This window comes from Dermacentor andersoni, chromosome 5 (assembly GCF_023375885.2).
Source record: "Dermacentor andersoni chromosome 5, qqDerAnde1_hic_scaffold, whole genome shotgun sequence".
Classification (NCBI taxonomy): domain Eukaryota; kingdom Metazoa; phylum Arthropoda; class Arachnida; order Ixodida; family Ixodidae; genus Dermacentor; species Dermacentor andersoni.
Window position 1 is genome coordinate 157,618,341 of NC_092818.1, and position 17,798 is coordinate 157,636,138.

The 17,798-nt window shown below is 46.0% G+C and overlaps 1 protein-coding gene across 2 annotated transcripts; it reads right to left on the reverse strand.

Annotated features, from left to right (window-relative positions):
- Nucleotides 1–1,342: 1,342 nt before the first annotated feature.
- On the reverse strand, nt 1,343–11,007 carry LOC126531455 (tsukushi-like). Of its 2 annotated transcripts, XM_050178983.3 has the most exons (3): nt 10,920–11,007; nt 4,426–5,467; nt 1,343–2,480 (listed from the first exon to the last, which is right to left on the reverse strand). In XM_050178983.3, exons 2-3 carry the CDS (start codon nt 5,463–5,465, stop codon nt 2,210–2,212), a joined length of 1,311 nt encoding a protein of 436 aa, XP_050034940.2. In that variant the 5' UTR covers nt 5,466–5,467; nt 10,920–11,007; the 3' UTR covers nt 1,343–2,209. The 2 variants fall into 2 exon arrangements, with proteins under 2 accessions (XP_050034940.2, XP_054927156.2); XM_055071181.2 differs by lacking the exon at nt 10,920–11,007 and having other exon boundaries at nt 4,426–6,388.
- Between the last annotated feature and the right edge of the window lie 6,791 nt (nt 11,008–17,798).

Here is a 17,798-nt window from a genome sequence, read left to right on the forward strand (position 1 = left end):
TGAGGTGAATCACAGACAACGCGAGAATTCCAAAAGGTGAAGCAACACCAAACGGCTAACGTATGCTACGCGAAATACAAGACCGGCGGGAAAGAGAGATAGGACAGAGCGCAGTGTCCTATCCGGCCTTGTGTTTCGTGCAATAAGATACTTGTTCAGTAGGAACCAAGTCCGCAGCAAAGCACTTCTGACGCGTTAGCCTTACAACCTTCTTGACTTCGCTATGAAAGCAGATATCTCAATACTGTGAACGCTTCAATTAGGACGACCAAACCGGGGGAAATCTGTCAGCGCTGGAGTATTACGTTGCTTGTAAATAGATCTTTACGAAGCTAACGCAAGCGATGTAACAGTTGCGCGTAGGCTGCAAATATGTCAAATTTGTTCGCTTAAGTCACTGACAGGTATAGCTCACAAACGTTGTGATAAGTGTTTTAGGTGCAATTGACGAATTGGATGTTCGTGTCTATCACAACCTCAGCAAAGCTGTATAGGGAGAGTTCAACCTAGACCGTAGCACACTAAAGATGACGTCACTCTTGTAGTTCCCATGAATGTAATATTACCACTGCCATATTGAACAGAGCCAGCTGCCGAGACGGCCAAGTCAAATCGGATGAGGAGCCTGATGTAATACTCGCCGCTGAGCATGACGATTACGACAATTGCTTCATGGAAGAGCGCGTTGCCAAGTTTTGACGATGACGAAATCGCACCAACTAGCCTGTCGCAGCTTTACTACGATAATTGCACTAAATATCCTCTGAAGAACGACTATTGAAGTATAGCCAGTCCCACTGGAACAGTTCCGAAATAATATGTTCTTCATTCTATAACAATTTATCAGCAAGCTCCTTGCTTTTTCGATAGAACGACGCAGCATCGCGGTGGCTGAGAGCCCCGCTCTGTCCACACATTGGTTTCTGGTGATAGGACCAAGGCTCTTTCCATGCATGACACCGCGTGTACCGGTGGTTGTCCATTGTCACCAGTTAACCAGGAAGGAGTGATGATACCAAATGGCTCCTTATGCTTTAACTTTCTTTAGCTATTGCTATTAATAATGCATTTTAAGCCTCGTTTTCTTGTGGCAGGTATATGAAGTAGTACAATTCTTCATCAAATCACTGCCATCACCTGCTTGTCAGAATTTGTTCAATATGCAAAATCTTTTATCTTGATTTGAGAACTGTGGTAAGACTTCTTTGGTACATGTTGTATACCCAACCTAACTATATGATATCCCTATAGGGGCATTAAAGTGAAGTGAAATGAAATCAGGAAATGTCATTATTGTTGAATGAAGGCCACGTCGTCTTCATTAAGAATGAGAAATGCGAACTTTCCTGAACAACGTCATTCATTTTCTGTCACTTGAAAAAAAGAACTGCGGTGATAAAAATGCTCGGCGTGACACGAACGTTTGTAATCAAGCACACACACGCTTGGCACATTTGTCCCCACGAGTACAGTTAACTCTCCTAAGGTTTTATGAAACACCGATATTATCCATCCTGTGCAGCGTGAATTTTGGTGGTGATGTAGTGCGCTGTCACACGTGGATGTTTTATAATTGCGTGCTTGCTGACGCAAGGTCAAAAGGTTTCGTCACTGGAAAAAGGACACAGCGCAAAAAAGACAAGGACACGAGAAAGCGACACGCTGGGTATTCATTGCCGCGACCACGGGCGTAAGCCCTACTTGGAAAAAAAGCGAAGTGCTGGCTAAACATAATTCACAGGTGACACGTGAAATCATTGAGGCAGATTTCATTAGAAAGTTTCATAGCTCGTGCGTCATTTCTCCTTCGATTGCACTTTTATCTCGGGAAATGGCGTATCTTGACAGGGTTTGAATGGAAAGCATTCCGTGCGCTCTCTAGGCACGTGGTTACCGTTATCAGCATTGCAAACGATGCTCCAGGCTTTTTCCCAATCATTCGCATGTTGCGCATGGTAGCACCCTATATATTTATTGCTTAATGTCTTCATGAATAAACTGTTGTAAGTCAGCGCTTTGTGCGTGTCGCTCTCTCGTGTCCCTGTCTTACTTACGCTGTGTCCTTTCTTCAGTGAATCGCGAACAGGCCCGAGCTTCCACGCTAAGTCGTTTCATCACGTCCCCTTCGGCGACGAACGGCGCGGTTGCGCCCACTGCGGTTTGCGGTTCGAAGTGCGTTCCTTTTCAGCAGGCAGGTTCACACACACGTTCACGAAGCGTCGCATTTCGGAGTCACGTGGGCGTAGTGGACGGCGCTATAACGGGCGTCTTTTTGCAGGTGTCGCTTCCGCCCCCGCCAAAAGCACAAGCCGGCGGCCAGCGTCAGAGCGAGCGCGCACACACCCACAATCGTGAGCATGAGTTTGTTGCCGCCAGTCTCTTCGAAGCGAAGCAGAAGTCGCTGGCTCAATGGACAGCTCATTTCGGGCAGCGTCAGGTGGCCGACGTACTTGCCAGCCAAGGTTGGCGGGCCGTTACACCTTAAAAAAGAAGAAGGGGGGGAGGGGGGGACGCGGCGGTCAGGTAACAACACGAAATATACGATCAAGGACAAACAGCATAAGTTGAATACTAAAATAACTTTGTCGGCGGAGAAAGTGGGTGAACTCCGCATAATGTCATTCGTATAAAATGTTTCGATCTGTTAAAGCTTTGATGGACGTCTTACGTACTTCATCAACCCTTTTCCCGCTGAACAGCACAGTATATTCCCCATCTTCGCCTTCTTTGGATTTATGCTAAGTCTATTCACTTCCTAATACCACCTTACATGCTTCCTTTCTTTATCTTTTTTTTAGACTTGTACTCGCTGTTAATGTGACAGAAGACACAGATTGTCATCGACACCCTTCCTCCGAACTCTTGGCTACTCTTGACCATAATGTGTTCTCGACCACGTGTTGTATACGTTATGAACTAAGTGCACCTTGCCACACGGGGTTTCGAACAGCCAAAATAAAATGCTACATCTGCAGACAGAATTCAGTATGCTTTCAGTGTAGACAAATCACTGTTCCATTCACACAGGGCGCACAGGCATGCAGATAACTATGGTGATCTTTTTTTTTCTCCCTTCTCCGTAACCTTGTATCGCTGCCTCCTCTCACGTTTTATCGTGCTCTTCCACCATTGTCATTGACTCTTGATCATCAGTGACACCCTTTGGACGGCTCCGTAAGTGCAAAGGGCCCTCGTATAGCTTTAAAGATTTAAACATTGGCGCGCGGTTGAAGTCTCTGAGGCTATGTACACACAATGAAAACTACGCTCAGACAGCGCCAGGGGCCCTCACTCTTTCACTGCCGACACACAGCACAAAGCCGCTAACAAGGACGTCGTTTAACAAGTCTATTTACCTTCTAATCAAATGAGAGGAATCGTCGCTCTGTACATGACGTCATTTACAGGAAGGAGGACGTACTTGCTGAAGAGCGGTATTTTTGAAAACGACAATCACACCAAGCGTCACCCTCGACTCCTGCTCAAACATATGTGCTCTCGGCATTTCCACGTTACTTAACAGTTCGAAGTACGCATTCTTTCTTACATCTATGAACTGTTGCACCAGCGCGCCACTGCAATGAATCAGGAAGTGAAATAAAGGTAGGCCTCAATCATTCTATCTTCGCCTAGCCTTCATATTGCACTCAAGTTCAACCATTTACTTCATCAATTCGTTTATTCTATATATAATACTGCAACTACTCCACAATCATCTCTGCTATCCTCTTTCCCTGTCCTTTACTCCCACACCTTCACCGCCCTGTTCTCGTCGTCATTCAAGTGTCAGCCTATCAAGCTAAACAGTTGCAGCGCAGCCGGCAGCAATTTGCCCATTTTTCCAAGCCTTGACATTGCCCACTCAATGCCGAACGACTCCAAGCTTCACTACTACGTCCTCCACCCCCACCCCCGACCCCTCTGTTTTCCTTTAGCCACAGTGCCTTGGAAAAGTGCACAGGCAACGTGCATCTTGCGCAGCAAGAAAACGACTATTAACTTTCTGCCATTGCGAGATTGATCAGAAAGGGGTGAGGAATACTGTAAATCTCATATATATTTTAAATCAAAGACACGTAATTGTAATGGTCCGCGGTGCGGTCTGCGGGGACACTGCAGACAAGACTTTTTTTTATTATTGGTTGGTAGGGAGCGGGGGCTTGAGCATTGCTGATTGCCGTATTGAATTTCCGTGTAGACCCTAACATTGCGCCTGAACCTCTTTAAAACAAAAGATTGAAGTATTTCGCATAGTGTTATAGCAAATGCTCGGAGCGGTGCCGAAATTCCAGACCGAAATCTTGAGATCTGTGGTTGTCACAGAAAATGATTGAAAAGCGATACCAATATTTAATGTTCTCCACAAGATTCCTATGCGCCGGGTCTCGTCTACATGAAGAAAGAGGACCATACGTTCTTGCTCACCTTAGATCTTGCGTCGCATTGCAGCGTCTCATCCATAGCACTTGACAGTCGCACATCCACGGATTACCATCAAGGTTCAGCATTCCTGCATCGCAGAGACCGCTGTACGCGTAATCAAGAGTCTGCAAGCTGTTATTGGTCAGTATAAGCTTGATGATCGGCGACTTTACCCAATGAAACGCCGAGTCGCTTATCTCCTTTAGACGCACGTTGTTGCTCATATTAACGAGGGTTAGGCGCCTCATGTTCCAAAGACTGCCCTTCTCAACGCTTTCGAGTCGCGGCATATGACTCAGGTGAAGTTCCTCTAAATTTCTTGCACCCGACAGAGAAGCCCTGCTCAAGTTCACCATGGGGTTGTGGTCCATTGATAGGAACCTGAGATTCCGTGCGCTGTCAAGCCCTTTTGGAACGTCGGTGAAGTCGTTTTCAGACAGATCAATCGTGTGCAGCCTGGGAGCGAGCACAAAGGCATCGGGGGCCAGGCTGTAAGCATCTATTGCCCGCAGCTCCACCGTTTCGAGGACATCCAAGTTCTTGAACCACGAGCTGTCGACAAATCTCAGCGGGTTTCCCGATAGCTTCAGCGTTCTCAGATTCGGAACCCTGTGGAAGGCGTATCGCTCCAGCTTGCGGAGTTCGTTCCAACTGAGATCCAAATGTGTAAGCGATTCCAAGCCGTCCAGATCATCGGCTGAGAGTGAAGCCAGACAGTTATGGCTAAAGTCCAGCGTATGCAGAGCTGTCGTGTGGGCGAAAGTGCCGCGCGAAATTGTCCTCACGTGATTGTGGCAAAACGTGACTTTGGTGAGCCCCGCGACCTGGAGAGTCGGAACGACTTCGATGGAATTGAAACTGACGTCCAGTTCTTGAATACCGCGGGGAAGCGGCTCAGGAAAACGGTGCAACTGCCGGTGCGAACAGGCGACAACCGTAAAGTTGTCCCCGCAGTGACAGTCGTGTGGACACACTGGCGTCAATTCAGGTCCTCCATAAGCTGACGAACAGAACACGATGCACAAAATTAGTGCGGTCTTCATTCCTGCAAGAGAAAGCGATGTAAACAGCCAGCAACTAAGGGCGAATGAAATGCGTCGCCAGCTGTCTCTTCCAGTGGCATCTAAAAGGTCCTCGCGCGACTATATATTAACATCCGCGGAAGACTGAATACTCAGTGAAGACGACATGTCCTTAATTCATACTAGGTTTAGCCTTAAATTTTACGCTTTAGCACGACGCACTCACTGTTGCTGGTGCGCCAGCTCAAATGACAACGGCTGATATACCCGTTCTTTTTTCGCTTACGTGATAACCACGTGGAATGAAATTGAACCCTGGTTGCATAGTGAGCACCGTTCGTACGACCTGTATTATAAGCGCCGTGCCAAAAGTATGGGGCAAATGCATTTACACGGTCCATGATTACCGCAATGTACGGTAAGCCTTAAGTATGGTTTATCAGCAGCATCGCTGGTTTATCGGTGTCGTTATCGCTGCGCTCCGCCGAAAGAAAAGAAAGAACACAATCTATGACTACTACCTCAGTTTACATATAATCGCATATCTCTAGAAAGACTGAAGCCAATATCGTATTTTTGCGCATGCCTTACGAATAAACCGCCCGAAACCCTGACAAATAACTTCAAATATCATATTCCCGTATAATCCATACAAATAACCGGATACAAAAGACCGTATAATCGTGGTACAATTGCCGGCACAAAGTTCCGGAAACTATCTTGTTTTTCGTGTCATCGTCACTTTCTTCGCAACTCTTATGCGTTGAAATACTGTCCGACTTCACGAAAATACGATTTCACTCTAAAGTAAACCTTCACGGCCAACACTTTCATTCTTTCATTTCTCGAACTTGTAATGATTGGAACCACTTGCCCACCTCCATTGTACCTATTACGGACCACAGTGATTTTTAAAATGCGAATATTTGCTTTGTGTTCTTTATTTCCTATTTATTGTTACCACTCCCTTCTGTAACGCCCTATGGGCCCTGAAGGTATTCACATAAATAAATAAATAAATAAATTAATTAAATAAATAAATACACTTGTCTTTGAATGCAGCTTCACGGCACTACGCAAAGGCATTGCCATGGACAATACTAAAGGGCAGAATGTGATAACACGCAAGACTACCTTCTACTTAAACTTCTTTCAATACGTTTTCCGTAAGAGGTATACGCGCCAAACTACGACGCTCCCAAACTAACTTCATATTTTTTGCTTCGCATAAAATTAATCTGAAACGACTTCAACGAGAAGTTGTGCGTATGTATATTTGCATATGGAGCGTATGCAAATGTCCATACGTATGGAGCATATGGATATTTGTACCTATTTACATAGATAATTGGCTTGGTAGTTACGGTGCAACTGTCGCTCTATGGACGAACATCGCGCTTCCACAAGACTTCGCCTTTCTAGAGAAGCTGCAACACGTACTACTTGGTTCATAGACAAACGCTGCCGGTTCATCTCACACAACGATAACACTTTTACCCTTCCTTAGAGTTACCGGTCTCAGTTAGATAATTTAGTTTGTTGAGTGATGCTCTTTGTATAATGTTTATGTGTTGTGTATACGTGTTGTGAACTGTGCATGTCATTTCAATTTTCATCATATCCACCTGGAGAAGCATGCTACAGGCGAGCCGCTAGACAAACCTCTCCACGCAAGATTCAGTAAAGAGCCTCCTCTCTCTCTCTCTCTCTCTCTCTCTCTCCAAGTGAAGATGATCATTTAACTACGTAGGTAGGTTTGTAAGTTATCTGCGCAGTCGACTTAACTTCATACGAGTCGACACAGTGAATGTGAAGAAAGAAGCAACACAGCATTAAACACTGCACTTCATGCTGCTTCCACAGTAGCCTTCTGTCTGCTTTTGGTCCATTAAGGATACGTTTCCTTCTGTTTCATGTTTCCTACTTTTTCTTTCTTTTCTTTTTCTATCTGGTTAACGTCGTTGTTTACAGAGCTACGTAAAGGATTATGCCCGTACCTTTCACTGTTTACCAGTGATCCCCTTGGGTAACCTATTTTGATAGAACGAAGAGCGCTTACAGCGACGGTTTGTCTGTTTAAGCTAAACATCGAGAGAGCCTGTTTACGACTCCATGGTGTAGTGCAGTCGACTTTCGTTATCCTGAACTCGGTAGGAAGTACAAGTTAGGTTAGAGTTATCCCACGTTTGCAAGCGTTGCAATCTTGCATCTACCTCGAGGTTTGCCTGCTGGAAATGTATCCTCTCATGGTGTTTGCTGCCTTGCAACCTGCACCCTGCTTGTTGTTGTTGTTGTTGTTGTTGTTGTTGTTGTTGTTGTTGTTGTTGTTGTTCCCATACGTAATGCAGGGGTAATGTGCCAGGAATTGGGCTGTATGGGGGAAGCAAATAAAGAAAGTGAGAGAGAATTATAGTCAATTTATCAAATAAAGGCAAGACCAGTAGTTAATTAAACAATATGTCGGGGTTGCTGTAATAGCGGAATTGTCAAATCGAATCAAATTCAATTATTCGGGAGAAAGTACTTTTGAAAATTGAGCTACATTGTTGCGATAAACAATGTGAAATATAAAAGTGAGGCAGAATATCCGGTTGGTGAAAAAAAAAAGAAAATGAGGGGGAAGGTTAGTTATATTATTTGGTACACGTATAACGTCTCTCCCAATGGAAATTCCGATTTAAGTGAGGAGCTTGCAAATGAAAAACAACTAAAAAGTGTCCGTATCTGGCACGCCACCACAATGACGGTAATGAAACACACGAACAAACAGCACGTGTCAACTGTAGAGCACCGCATATTGTTTTAAAGGGCTGAAAACGCGGTGAGAGAGTTCAAATAATAAATTGCTTTATAACTAGATCGAAAATACAAATTCGTAGACTGCATAAAAGTGAGGAATCCTTATTGCAAGGATGGAAATTATCAAGTCGAAATTAGCTATTGCACGTGTCCGTTCAGCGACGTCAGTGCCTCCGCGCCACCACCTTGACTGCACGTAAGTATAACAGCAGCATCATTTGGAACAGTCAGCGTTTGCATCCTGCTTTCTCCCTCTAGACTCCATTAATTAAGTGCTCTTGTCCTTTGCATTCAAGCAGAAACGCATAGTCGACGACTTCCAACAGTGAACTCTCGAATCGACTGCGAAGCCAACTGCGAAATGCGTTAATTCGAATTCGTAATTTCGAAATTTCGCCCGCACCTACAATATATCAGCTGTATTTCATGGAATTTTAAATCGGCAAACACTTTTGCACGACAACAGTTTTGCATCTGTGTCGGCCGGCCGGTTGCAGCTTAAAAATTCGTCTTCAACGCTGCAGCTATCCGTAAATCTCCAGTTTTGCGCATCTGTGCGACTGCAATTTTATCAGTCATGTCGGCGTTGTGTGGCATTTCTGCAGGCCGCCCGATTTCACGTCCCTCGACAACGCATAACTTAGCTTTGCGCATCAAATTTGATACATGGTGGTGTGAAACTGTACTTCCTAACATTGTCGATGTGTTCAGGACATCTGCAGGATATATGTAAGATCAGTGCTAAGCTATTTGAACAATCCCCTTTCGCCTACTGCCGACTGTTGTAAACAAACATATAGATTAGGTAAGGTAATTAAACGCTACTTTCACTAAACTAAAATAATTATTTAGCGAAATTAAAAAGAAGGGTACTTATGACTATCACGCACGAACAACGCCTATCGATATACGATGGGCGCCGTTTGCGTAAAAAGCCTTCCGTTTGTTCTTAATTCTTTGCGACATTTCGTTGGGACACACGGTAAATCAGAAAGAAGTTTCACACACAGCGGTGAGCGAAACGGCAATCGATGCAGAGATATAGAAACACCAGTTCGAAAGAAACTTTATGTGTGAAAGAACGAATATTTTTGAACAGGGAAATGAGTGTGGAATGCGACAGCTCAACACAGCAATTCTTGTGAATTAAATCCGGTCGAGAAGCAGTACCGAACCGATAATATACAGGGTGGCACAACCGCGAAATTTTCTGCCGCGCGATGTGCGTGTATACTCAAGAACAAGGCGAAATCCACGCGCGCGCAGCGGTCCGTTTTTCACTTTCGTGGATAATGAAGCATCTTTGGCTCAATAGCCTCCAGGCTCGGTCACTCAAAGGCGAATATTCACGTCTACGTCTTGTCACGCTGCAACGAAGTGTGATACCGTATACCAACTGCCAAGATATCCGTATCCTGTTACAGTATATACCTCTGCACAGTCAGCTCTTATAAGAGGAGAACCTCGTTGAACACCGATTGCTCCTTGAATACCAAGAAGCTCTCACCTCCTTTATCTATTACTCTTTCTTTTCCTTCGTGGGAACAACGTGGAAAAAGAAATCTCGAGGAATCCCGCAGTAATATTATTCGCAGTGAAAGCATGCACTGACAAATTAATTTGCGAGGAGGCCCTCCATACAATACCGTCTTGTGTATTCGTAAGGCGAACTATATTCGAACAGTCATATCTAGTTATTTACGGGCAGCGGCTTCAACGCTACAAGCAGCCTCGGACTTATTCGGCGTTTCGATTCCAAAGTATTACATTACCGAGTAATACGTCAGTATAGGAGAAGCTCGATGGACCTGGATCATTGTAACGGTGCCCGTGTAATGAATTTGTACGACCATGTGTGTCTCAGAGATGCGGGCCACCTTATGAAAGACCGATTCTGCTGCTAACGCACGATGCCAACATGCCGCACGGCCACATACATATTTATCCATGACCGGTCCACCTATCGCAACGCCAGAGCGTATCCGTCAGAATCATGGTTGAAAATTACTGTCGCTTTGTTCGCTTCGTCTAGCATCGCGACTCCGGATAACGCCGCGTTCTCCGCAGCGTTAACGTATTATCCCGCCCGAACGAAACGCAAGCACGAAAAAGCAAACTAGAAGGCGCATTTCCCTTACCGCATTCGCCAATGTATGTGGCGCCGGCGTGATTCATTCACGGACCCTTAGTTAAAGCAGGACCAGAGTGCGTTTTGTACCCGGTTCCGTCAATATACGGCATATAGCTGCCTATTTCAACACGTTAAGCAAAGAAGGTGTTACTTTTTTTTTTTTGTTCTAGTTCGTATTTCACTTCGACGTCGCAGAATACCTGGAAGGCTCAGAGGTATACATTCTCTGGGCGTATGACGTTTACTATACACGGAAGCACTTCGACACTTAACACAAAGCACCCTTAGCCTATGTCCGAATTATGCTCATCGTTCGCATTCACAGTACTCTACGTACAGCGTGCACAAAGGAAGGATACAAAGTAAAGAATGGCTCACGCACACTTAAGTGCGTGAATACTATTATTTTGTGTCTCGTCTTTTTGCATGCTGCACGCGGAAGATCACGAATTTATAATGACTCGACCTATCCTCCACCGTATAGCCAGGCTTCGCATATTCACAACAGTTCAACATCGCGTGCACCACCCAACACGTCGACCTACCTGAAGCTCAGCTGGGTCTCCGTGGCTGCGGTGCCTGTGCCGCCGTTCCCGTTGGTCGCCACCTTCGCCGATAAGAAGGACGAGAGCCGCGCGCGGCACGGGTCGCCGTTATCAGCCGTTATCTCGAGCCCGCGGAAACCCCTAAAAACCACAGCCGCGCACGAGAAGATCGAGGCGCACGAGCAGCGGACCAACCGACGTTCGACCTTCCAAGACGTGCGTGCATCCGAGGAATTCGGAGCCCGCTTCCCACTCACACCTACCCTTCCGTCGGTCGGCCGCGCCGTTTCTCATGCGGATGCTTAGGAATACACGCGCAGCGTGCGCTTGAAACGAAGAGCACGTACAACGATAACAAAAAAAAAGGCAGAAACGGAAAACCAATCCCGCTCATTTGCACTCCGTCGTCGACACGACACGTGAGGCCACACGCACGGATGACACGCTTGGGAGCCTCGCGTTCTCCACTTGGAAACAGCGTAATATATCAACACGACTCGCCACGTATGTACTCTTCGGACTCAAAAAACAGTGTGGTGACACAATTATTGATTTCTCCCTCCGAAGTGAAAAGTTCACTGTTTTTTTCGGACGTCGTTTTCATAGGCGGGCAGCAGCGCGGTTCACTTACAGTCTACGCCATACGTTTCGAAGCCACTCCGTGAGTGCGCAGATCCGTTGCTGAGCCCTTAGCTAATGTAGCACAGCTGGTGCTTATTTAAGTTGGGGATAGTGTGTACGTTGGTCTAGATCGGTTTCTCAGACACAGGAGCGACCGAAGTTCCATAGAGGGCTTGGATGTCAGGTTCGATCATGCAGGCAGTACATAACTTGGCGATTGTAAAGACTGTACTTGCACAATGAGGATATCTTCGTAGCTGGTAAAAACCACCCACTTTTGCCTCAGCTGAATGGTAGCAATCTAATATAGTGGAACAGCGCCATATTGTCATAGTTCACCCTGGCTTACATCACTTAGCGTTCCACATGACTTCGTTAAAAGTCCTTTACCTAAATTTACCGTTGACGGCTGCCGTCATTTTCTTTTTTTTCATAATGCTGACAGCACCAAATTCATTAAACAAGTGACAATTATGTGGTGTCACCTATCACAATGTGCAGCTACATTTCTTCGATTATCGTTTTCTTGGACGGTTTCTTGTCTTGCGAACGCGCGCAGGACACGAATCAATCCACGTGGATTAGGACTATGGCGTGGATTGATCTGCATAGAGCTATAGTGTACACGAGTGTGGTCACGGAATCTGAAGTGACGTGCAACCGGTTGACAATTTGCCGCTTGAGGTAAACGAGAATCGGCTGCTAGTGCGAGGAATACATCTCTTATCAATACTGCTGCAATCACTAAAGGTAGAAAAATATCACAGAAGGCGCGATTAATCACGTTTGTGCACATTAAGCGTAGTACCTCAAGAAAAAAATAATAGAGAGTGATCAAATAAATAATGCAAGAGGCCGCAAAGCTTTTCATCCGCGAGGAGTGTTGTAATATGAGCCAGTGCCTTCGCTGTCACAATTCGTCCGGGCCCTTTCTCATGCGAACTGTTATTTCGAAGAAATGGCCCAGTCAATTCCAGTACAGACGACATTAATTACGCTCAAGAGCCAGTACGTATGGATGTGCGGTGCCCGCATAATTTTTCGTCGGTAAAGTTTACCGATAAAAACGCACAAGACGCGAAAGCAATTTAACCATCAACGACAGACAGTTGCACGCCGTGTGCCACCGCCAATAGATAGGATGTCCAACCAAAGTGCCATTCCAGAACACACATGCTTTGAAAACGCCTACACGGAATGCACGTCGCCGCGCGATATAAACAAGCACATAAAAAGCACGGACGGGACGAGAGCAGAGTTCGCATATCAGGGCCTCTTGGGGGTTTGCGAGTTTCCATTGTCCCACATTGCGCAGCCGTTGCAACAGATCAGGGGCGTAGCCAGGAAGCTTGGTCACACCGGGAACGTTACCCTCCCGAAATTTCTGTGTACTTTAGGATACCTGGCACAAAACTACGTGAGACAACACCCACCTGCCCTCCCATCTGCGAAGTGATTATTATTATTATTATTATTATTATTATTATTATTATTATTATTATTATTAGATATGGAAACATACAATCACGGAAAGGAAGCGGGGAGGGAGCAAGCTGACAACTGTCACCGAGAGGGGCACAACGCCTGCCTGCCTACTCATTCGGGAGGAGGAAATGAAAATAGGAGAAAAAGATAGGAAACAAGGAAATAGGCAAGAAAATAGGAAATAAACAAATGACAGAGATACCGACAAAAGAAAGTGGGAACACGGACAAAATGTCTATAAACAGGAGGCCAAATCAGTTTTCTGCATGAAAGTTGTTAGCAAGGCTCTATGGGCCTGGTCGCGTTGAGCAGCACTCCCTCTCGGAAACAAGCAAACGGCAAGGGTTGCACACTTGAGTCCAATTAGTCCATATCCTTAAGCTTTAGAGAAGCAGTTACTTAAAAAAAAAACATAAGCTAAATGCGATGATATAACTGTCTTCATTGTCAGCTATTGAATGTGTGATGTCATGTAATGTCTACGTTTATGCACCGTACTGACCACTTTAGTGTGATCCACTGTTTATGTGCTACACCATTCACAATCTAAGGCGAAATGCAAACGGCAGTTTATGCGAATGCACACCGTGAAAAGTTGACAAAGTGATGTCACGAAGACGAAGGTGTTGTTTGTCGAGGGAAGAAGAATGGCGAGGACAGATGTATACCGAGAAAAGTACGCACACGAGACGAAAGGCAGGGGTGATGGTCACCCGCCGTGGTTGCTCAGTGGCTATGGTGTTGGGCTGCTGAGCACGAGGTCGCGGGATCAAATCCCGGCCACGGCGGCCGCATTTCGATGGAGGCTAAATGCGAAAACACCCGTGTACTTAGATTTAGGTGCACGTTAAAGAACCCCAGGTGGTCAAAATTTCGGGAGTCCTCCACTACGGCGTGCCTCATGATCAGAAAGTGGTTTTGGCACGTAAAACCCCATAATCTATCTATCTAGGGGTGATGGTCCACTATTATTTGTCCCATTTCATTCCAGGGTCCAGGGCCCAATTTAAAACTGCTGCGAGCGCACATGCTCTCGCGCGCACGTGCTACGTACGCGACGCGAGACACACGCCTATTCGGCAGAACAAGTTTTGCTGATATGCTGTTACCCGTTATGCTGAGCTCAGCAGCAGCAGCAGCCACGGTCGGAAAATCCGGGAGGGTTCGCTTACAAAGCTTCGCTGTAGACGCAGAAAGCTCGACGGGGCTTTATTATTAATGACTTTCCACATCACTGCAGGTGGCAACGGAGGCGTTTTTATTTGTAAAAAGAAATGAACGCAAGGCAGCATCTTCAAGTTTTCTCACGTGGTGCCAATAAGCAGCGAAGTGAACGAGAGATGGTAGCGCCGGCGCTTGCGTCGCTCAAATGGCTACATGTGGCGGGTGCAACGCGGTTAGCGGACACAAGAACTAGGGGCGACGGTACGGCGCATGCGCAGACCCAGGCGTAACGGCCTGCGCATGCGATAGCGTTAACGTTTCACAAGAAAGCGATGACGCTGCCTAGAACGCGCGCTCATCCGACACCACCTAGATAACACAAGGCCTGTTTACTCCGATCCATGATGTCACGCTACCTGGGCCCAAATTTCCATTGACAAGGCTGGCGTGATGAAAGCGGTGACGTCAAAATCACTGTTGCCTAGTCGGGAGTGTCCCCATTAGATTATATGGCAGTCGGGCCAGGTATAGCATGACATCATGGATCGGAGTGAAAAGGCCTTGTGCTATCTAGGTGGTGTTGGCTCATCACCACTGGCAGGTCGTGTTTGCTGATGACGAATGAAGACGATGGCTCGTACGCAGCAGACTACGGAAGCGAAATACACTTTTGAGGGAATAATCGTAAGCTTTCAGTTAGCTGCTTTATATTCAGTGAGGAGGAAAACTGTTTTGCTTCATATCAAGCACGTAATGTTCAGTGCCTCCATTTTAGCTTCTTAGGCAAAACGTAAGTTTGCGTCCCATTACTATGGTGGCTAGAAGGGGCCAGTGCAGCGGGCGCCGTGTCTGCGCCGTGCGAGCGATGAGCGATGAAATTTCCCGGCGCCTCTAGGGGCGCTGAAGCGCACTGGTGTATTTTGAACCGGTTTTTTTTTTTTTTATTGTTTAACCTAAGTAGGACATTAGGCAGTATAATAGCAAGAGCTTGGTGGCGCAACCCACCGCCCCGTTCCAAAGGGGACGCTCATAACATCCATTCATCCATCCATATACCGAAGCACTGGTGTATACCGTTTGCGTTGAATGGGAAGGGATGAAGAGTGAGGAGAAAACTCATATCAACAAGGGACTGAGGCAGGGGTTCCCTTTATCCCCGCTGCTGTTTATGACGTACATGATGAGGATGGAGATCGAGGGCGTTAGAAGGAAGTAATATCGGGTTTAAGCTGTCATACAAACAGGCGGGTACAGTAGTAAAGCAGCAGCTCCCAGGTTTATTTTATGTGGACGACGTGTTGCTATTGAGCAAGCAAAGTGATTTGCAACGTCTGGCTAATATCTGTGGACAGGAAGGCAACAATTTAGGTTTGAAATTTAGTGTTAGAAAATCAGGTGTTACGATATATATGAAAAGAGTGAACAGACAGTGGAGATACAGGACCAAGAGATATCTCGGGTAACAGAATATAAATACCTTGGTATATGGATAAACGAAGGCAATGGATATATGGAAACACAGGAAAAAACCATAACAGTAAAGGGGAAGGGAAATGCAGCCATAATGAAGCACAGAGCGCTATGGGGATACAATAGGTACGAGGTCCTCCGAGGTATGTGGAAAGGTGAATGGTTCCAGGACTTACTTTTGGAAATGCGGTTCTTTGCTTTAAATCAAGGGTACAATCAGGACTCGACGGGAACCAAAGGTCAGTGGGTCGCCTCGCATTGGGCGCTCACGGGAAGACTACAAATGAAACTGTGCAGGGTGATATGGGCTGGACTAGTCTTGAAGTGAGGGAAGCTAGCAGTAATATTGAGTATGAAGAACGACTGAGGAATATGGAAGTAAGTAAATGGGCTGGAAGAGTGTTCAGGTATCTGTACATAAAAAAACATTGAATCACAGTGGAGGAAAAGAACTAGAAAGCTTACCAGCAAGTATGCGGCCTGTAGGGTGGGCAACACAGCAACAAAAAACGTCAAGCGGGAAGTGAGAGAGGCTGAAATAATCTCATGGGTGGCGGCAATGGAAAAGAAACGTGCCATGAGTAACTACTTAAGAGGAAAAAACGAAATCAGGAAAGAAACCATTTATGATAACTCAAAGGGAAGCTCATTACTTTTCGAAGCGAGTTCGGGATGCCTTAGAACACGCACCTATAAAGCGAGATATAAGAAGGAAGAAGAAGCATGTGATTGCTGCGGTAAAGCTAGGGAAACTATGGAGCATGTTTTATTAGAATGTGAAGACGTCTACCCAGCGGTCGATTTAGGCACCACTGGCCTCCTTGAAGCCCTGGGGTTCAGCGAGAATAGTGGAAAAGTAAACATGTCCGCAATAGGGATTAGTAAGAGGCGATTGGAGGTTTGGTGGAAGCAAAGTAGGGAAACGGCAAAAGACGGAGACGAACAAAAGCACAGTTCGCAATAAGGGATCAGAAAGTTTGGTTGTGGGAGTTTAGTGTTTTTTCTTTCTTTTTTTCTTGTTTAACCTAGGTAGGACACTAGGCAACATAATAGCAAGAGCTTGGTGGCGCAAACCACCGTCCCGTTCCAAAGGGGACGCTCATAACATCCATCCATCCATCCGTGCAAGGACAAGCCGCAGCGCGGCCTTTGCCAGTGTAGCGCCAGAGAGGTCTGCCGGGCAAGCGTAGGCTTGTAGTCCACGCTTCATTGCACGTCAATCGTGATCACCTGGAAGCTGGGAAGCGGTGCACTTGTGCCACTGATTATTTTGAGGTGCGTAGTGCGTGATAGTGTGCTGTTCCTGCGTTATGTAATAAATAACGCGGCGTGAACTCATTGCGTCGAAAGCGGGAACACATTTTGTATTGAGCTTGGTGGCAAAAGTTCTTGCCAACGTTGTGCTTGTGGTTTCGCAGTCACCAGAGAAGCAGCTGAATGCAACGCCGACGGCGTGTTCACGCAAAAATTTAGCAGGGGGGGGGGGGGGTGTATGGTACCTTGGAGCTCGTTAAAGTGCTACAGGAGGCATTCACTTTCTTTTTTTTTTTTTAACAGGGAAGCTTTATGTTTTCAGTGTGCGTGATTTTATGCAGTTCTTGAGCAGTTTAACATTCCCCCAAGTGGGATGCAAGCTCCATCGCAAAGTGCTCATTGCAAAAACAATATAGTTTGTGGTATTAACTAGGCTGCACTTTTTCACAAAATCTTGAACAAGGGCAAGGGCAAGACTCTTCAAATGGAGTGCCAGAAACATTTGACGTTAAGGAGAGTGAAGTAGAGCTTACTGGTAAGCTTGGTCTGGTGTGTGCATGTGGATAACTGTACTATGCAATAAAGTGTTTCTTCTGGTCTGTACAACAAAAGCACTGATGGAAAGTATTTAGTGCAGGTTGAGGTTCGCCAAAGCGCCCAAATTTGTACCTCAATTTTTTTTTTATTACAACGCTAAAGATTTTGAAAGGGCGTGTTGCTGGCGCATGCGGACGCGGAGAGTGAACTTGAACAATGTGGTGACGTCATATTCCCAGGTTCATTGCGCGCAGCCCCAGCGTTGCTTTCGTCTGTTTGCGTGTACAATTTCCTCTACGACCAATGACTATATTTGCGGCAGATGAGCAAATGAAAGAAAGATGAAAT